Source organism: Conger conger, chromosome 18 (assembly GCF_963514075.1).
Source record: "Conger conger chromosome 18, fConCon1.1, whole genome shotgun sequence".
NCBI classification, from domain to species: Eukaryota; Metazoa; Chordata; class Actinopteri; order Anguilliformes; family Congridae; genus Conger; species Conger conger.
The window spans coordinates 29362884-29367883 of NC_083777.1; the positions used below are offsets into that span (position 1 = coordinate 29362884).

Consider the following 5000-nt stretch of genomic DNA (forward strand, 5'->3'; position numbering starts at 1 on the left):
ATCATAAACCAAACAAAAAAAAAAAAAAAAAAAAACGAAAATATGGACAAGGCTGTCTGCTTTAGATCAGGCCGACCGGCCGGGTTCCACGGGGATCCACGTAAATCTGAGGGCCCCCCAGACATGATCACTCTTAAATAAACACGCAGTTCGAGCGAGGTGCCCACAACTTCATCGGTGATGGGTAATGGCTGCATCCGTCACTTTTATTGGGACAAACACAAATCTCTCCCCGGTCCCAAGTTTTTCCCGAGGTTATTTAGAGACATTTCATCACTCCGAGTAAATAAACTGATGGGTTTCTGCCTCTCGGCCCCTGGAGGAGAGGTGAAGAACTGACAGGAGCACAACTTCCTTCTTGAGAGAAGGAAAGTAATTTAGACGGTTTATACAGGTACCCAGGTCTCCCTGCTGATCATTTCAGGGTCATTTCATTCACAAAATACTTCAGCTGTGTCACCAACCCTGTTCCTGGAGATCTACCATCCTGTAGGTTTACATTGCAACCATAATTTGGCACACCTGACTCTACCAATTAGCAGCTCAACAGGATCTCTAGCTGTTGAATGAGGTGTGCTTTGTTAGGGTTGGAGTGAAATCCTACAGGATGGTAGATCTCCTGGAACAGGGTCGGGGCAGCCCTGCTCTAGCTGTTGAATGAGGTGAGCTTCGTTAGGATTGGAGTGAAATCCTACAGGATGGTAGATCTCCTGGAACAGGGTCGGGGCAGCCCTGCTCTAGCTGTTGAATGAGCTGTGCTTCGTTAGGATTGGAGTGAAATCCTACAGGACGGTAGATCTCCTGGAACAGGGTCGGGGCAGCCCTGCTCTAGCTGTTGAATGAGGTGTGCTTTGTTTGGGTTGGAGTGAAAACCTACAGGACGGTAGATCTCCAGGAACAGGATTGGGCAGCCCTGCTCCAGCTGTTGCATGAGGTGGGCTTTGTTTGGGCTGGAGTGAAAACCTACAGGACGGTAGATCTCCAGGAGCATGGATGGCTACCCCTGTGCTAAGATAAAGAAATTAATATTGAATGTATCTGTTTGAGCAGCTTTCTGTGGGTAAATAAGATGGAGGTGGCAGGGTGGGGGGGTAGGTAGGCAGGGTGGGGGGTAGGTAGGCATGGTGGGGGCAGGGTGGGGGGGTAGGTAGGCAGGGTGGGGGGTAGGTAGGCAGGGTGGGGGGGTAGGTAGGCAGGGTGGGGGGTAGGTAGGCAGGGTGGGGGGGTAGGTAGGAAGGGTGGGGGGGTAGGTAGACAGGGTGGGGGGTAGGTAGGAAGGGTGGGGGGGTAGGTAGGCAGGGTGGGGGGTAGGTAGGAAGGGTGGGGGGGTAGGTAGACAGGGTGGGGGGGTAGGTAGGCAGGGTGGGGGGTAGGTAGGCAGGGTGGGGCCCTCTGTGTGGTCCCTCGTCAGAATCACGCTCACATTTGTACAGTGACAGGAAACGTGAGGCACACAGACAAACAGACGGATTGGCTGTCAGGGGTCAGAATGACAGACGCACAGTCAGGTACATGGACCCCCCCACACTGCAAAACACTGTACCTCCTGCAAGACTAACCCCCCCATGCTCACTACCCCCTCCCAAAACACTGTACCTCCTGCAAGACTACCCCCCCCCCCCATGCTCACCACCCCCTCCAAAAACACTGTACCTCCACCAACCCCACCCCTCAAACTCCAACCACCAGGACACTGAATACCATCGCCAGCTGATGACAATCAGGCTGCGTCATGTGTGCCGTACACACGCACACGCGTGTCTGTGATCACCTTATGACCCCGGCCTCCTGATTCAGGCCTGACAGAAACAGGACGGTTTCATTTGAGCCGTGCGGTTTCTCCCCGCCGCCCTGCCCTGTCTGAGCCGGGTCAGGGGGGTAAGAAATGAGCCTCAAAGTCTAATCCCGAGAGGAAGTCCTGAGGACTGTGCCGCCAAAATTAATAATACCCCCCCCCCCCAGACTCCCCCCAATCCTCTTACAGCACCCCACTTTCAGATAAACCCCCCATTCCCTCAGCCAGCAGGGCTAATGCAGGGCATGAATCATTTCAATGTCTGTGTCCGTCTCGCTGCAAAAAGTGACTTTTTAGTCTTTTTAGTCTTGTAAATAAGACTTAAGATGTTTTTTCTCTCAATTAGAAAACTTGTTTTAAGTTACTGCTCGCTCAAATTGTCTCATTCCATTGGCAAATCTTGAAATGAGGCAAACTGTCTTACTTCATTGGAAATATTTTTTGGTTATTTAGCAAGAAAAAATAAAGAAATAAGATTTATTTTTCAGTAATATAAGGCTGAAATATTTAGCAGTGTCGCTGCAGCACCCAAGCCGACGCAAAACGTTCCCACAGTGTTGCTGTGATATTGTGACAATGTTATAACATTGACAAAACATTCCAGTAACACTGTGAGAACGTTTTTGTGGCATTTGGTAATAAATAATACAGATAAAATGTAGCAGTGGAGTATCAATACTACAGTAATTGTGCAATTATGTAATTATGGGTATGGAGGGTAATTATGTGAGTGATGGGGAGCTGTGGGATATTTATGTCAGTACTGGGGGGCTGTGGGGTAGTTATGTCAGTACTGGGGGGCTGTGAGGTAGTTATGTCAGTACTGGGGGGCTGGAGGGTAATTATATCAGTACTGGGGGGCTAGGGGGGTAATTAAGTCTGTAATGGGGGGCTTTGGGGTAGTTATGTTGGTACTGGGGGGCTTTGGGGTAGTTATGTTGGTACTGGGGGGCTGTGAGGTAATTATATCAGTACTGGGGGGCTAGGGGGGTAATTAAGTCTGTAATGGGGGGCTTTGGGGTAGTTATGTTGGTACTGGGGGGCTTTGGGGTAGTTATGTTGGTACTGGGGGGGGTTGGCGGTACCTGCCAGGCCCTGCCAGGCTGACTGCGTGATTTTACGCTGCTGCATTCATCCAATCAGCAGTCCTCAGCAGGAGCAGGCTGATAACACCCTGTGCACTACACACTACACACTACACGCCCCCAGACCACTGATAACAGCGGCAGCCCCGCTGAGCCGCCGTTAACAGCCTCGTTACGCTGCTACTGGAGAGGTTATCACTGCCGAGGGGGGGGTTATCACTGCACCCGTCTCTGGGGAGGAGGCCGGGGGGCGGCTCCAGTGGCCCGGTTCAGTAAAGTCTGAGACGAGGGCCCAGCCCTGAGCTCCCGATAACATCCTCACAACCTGGCCTCTTACTGGACTGCCAGAGTCTACAGTCACACAGACGCATATATAGACTCACACTCACGCATAGATATGCGCACACACACACACACACACGTACACATACACTCAGACTAACACACACAGATGTGTGCACATACACACGCAGGTAGCACAGTGGGGAAGCATCGGTTTCTGAGACAGAGCAGATTTCTGAAGCTCTTTCTGTCTCAGGTCAGATGACTGGTCATTTCTGTTTGTATCCAACCTGTCTGCGTGTTTTTGTGTTTTAATGTGGCTTTCAAAAATGTTTGAAGGTACTGTTTGCCTGACAAGTGAAATTTTCATACCACATTGCCGATTCTTAAAATTGTCACTGGCAAGAATTTTGTGATATTTAGCAAAAAAAGGTAATAGATATAAGTAAGATTGTAAGTCTAAATATAAGACTAAAACACTTTTTACAATTTTAGCAGTGTATGAAGCTCTGTCCTCTCTGAACCAATCTTCTCTCTTTCACTTCATCACACCAGGGATATTAAACCCACAGGAGAGCAGAGAGGATGGTGTTTAGTGAGTCTAAATGTTACACATTACGTTACATTAATGGCATTTGGCAGATGTTCTTATCCAGAGTGACATACAGTTGATTAGACTAAGCAGGAGACAATCCTCCCCTGGAGCAATGCAGGGTTAAGGGCCTTGCTCAAGGGCCCAACGGCTGTGCGGATCTTATTGTGGTTACACTAGGGATTGAACCATCGACCTTGCGGGTCCCAGTCATGTACCTTAACCACTACACTAGATAGATAGATAGATAGATAGATAGATAGATACATTATTCATCCCGAGGGAAATTTTAGGCCACCCGTAGAGAAAATGTTAATTTCCTAATATTTTATTCGATTTTTATTTTATTTTTTTAATGCAGAGAGACTGCGGGGGTTTTCGTTCTCTCTCTCCTGTATGAGGAAACAACAGGCAGCCAGACATCATGAACACAGCAGGATCAATCTGTCGCATGGAGCCGCAGAAACTTCACGGAGTGTTAGCGCTGCCCTCTGCTGGATGATTCAGGAACTGAACGCAGATCCCACCCAGACATTTCTTTCCTCCGTAAAAAAAAACCCAGCTCAAGCTATGTTTTGAAACAGCCAGTCGTTGGTCATAGCTGCATTTTACACCAGGGATAACTGCTCATTCAGAGCCAGGGAAGCTCAGGGCTGGAGGACCTCCATCAACAGTGCAGCAAAACCTGTAAAGTTTGTTTGAGACTTTGGGAGCTACTGCCAGTTCTATACTGCTAATGTTTTACTCACCTGGTATTTGTAAGATTCTCTGGGAGTGACTTACAGCACAAACAAGAGTAACGAAACAGTGATTAAAACACGGTAATTCCATTGGGGAGGGAATATAATCCCAAAAGACACACAAGTCCCCATGAGTTCCAAACTTCTCTAAACTGCTGTTGTTTTAAATGTTTGTTTCACACAGCGTGTTTGCTTGGAAGCACAGGTGTGAAGACAGCACTGTGATCAGACAGATTCTCCTCTAAAATTATCATTTATTCAGACCTTACCTGGAGTAAGTGTGCCCTTCAGAGTCACAGACAAATTACAGCACAAGTAGACTTCAGAAGCAGCTGTTTGTTCCTCTGAAAACAAAAGGACCAGGTTGAAGTTTTACTGACTATCCACTAGGGGTCTCCCAAACTCAATTTTACCATCATCAGGTCGTGTCAGAGGGGAGTCCTTGAACAGACTAGAACAGATAAAATTACATAAATATAAATTCATTAATCAAACCATAAATACCT

General features: G+C 48.0%; 1 protein-coding gene across 1 annotated transcript in view; it reads right to left on the reverse strand.

Moving 5' to 3' along the window:
* LOC133118004 (neuronal PAS domain-containing protein 4-like) overlaps window positions 1–3196 on the reverse strand; it is a 21905-nt gene extending 18709 nt beyond the window's left edge. The window contains exon 1 of the mRNA XM_061227595.1: window positions 3106–3196. Coding sequence (XP_061083579.1) covers window positions 3106–3196 — 91 coding nt within the window. The remainder of the gene's footprint in view (window positions 1–3105) is intronic.
* Window positions 3197–5000: the final 1804 nt, after the last annotated feature.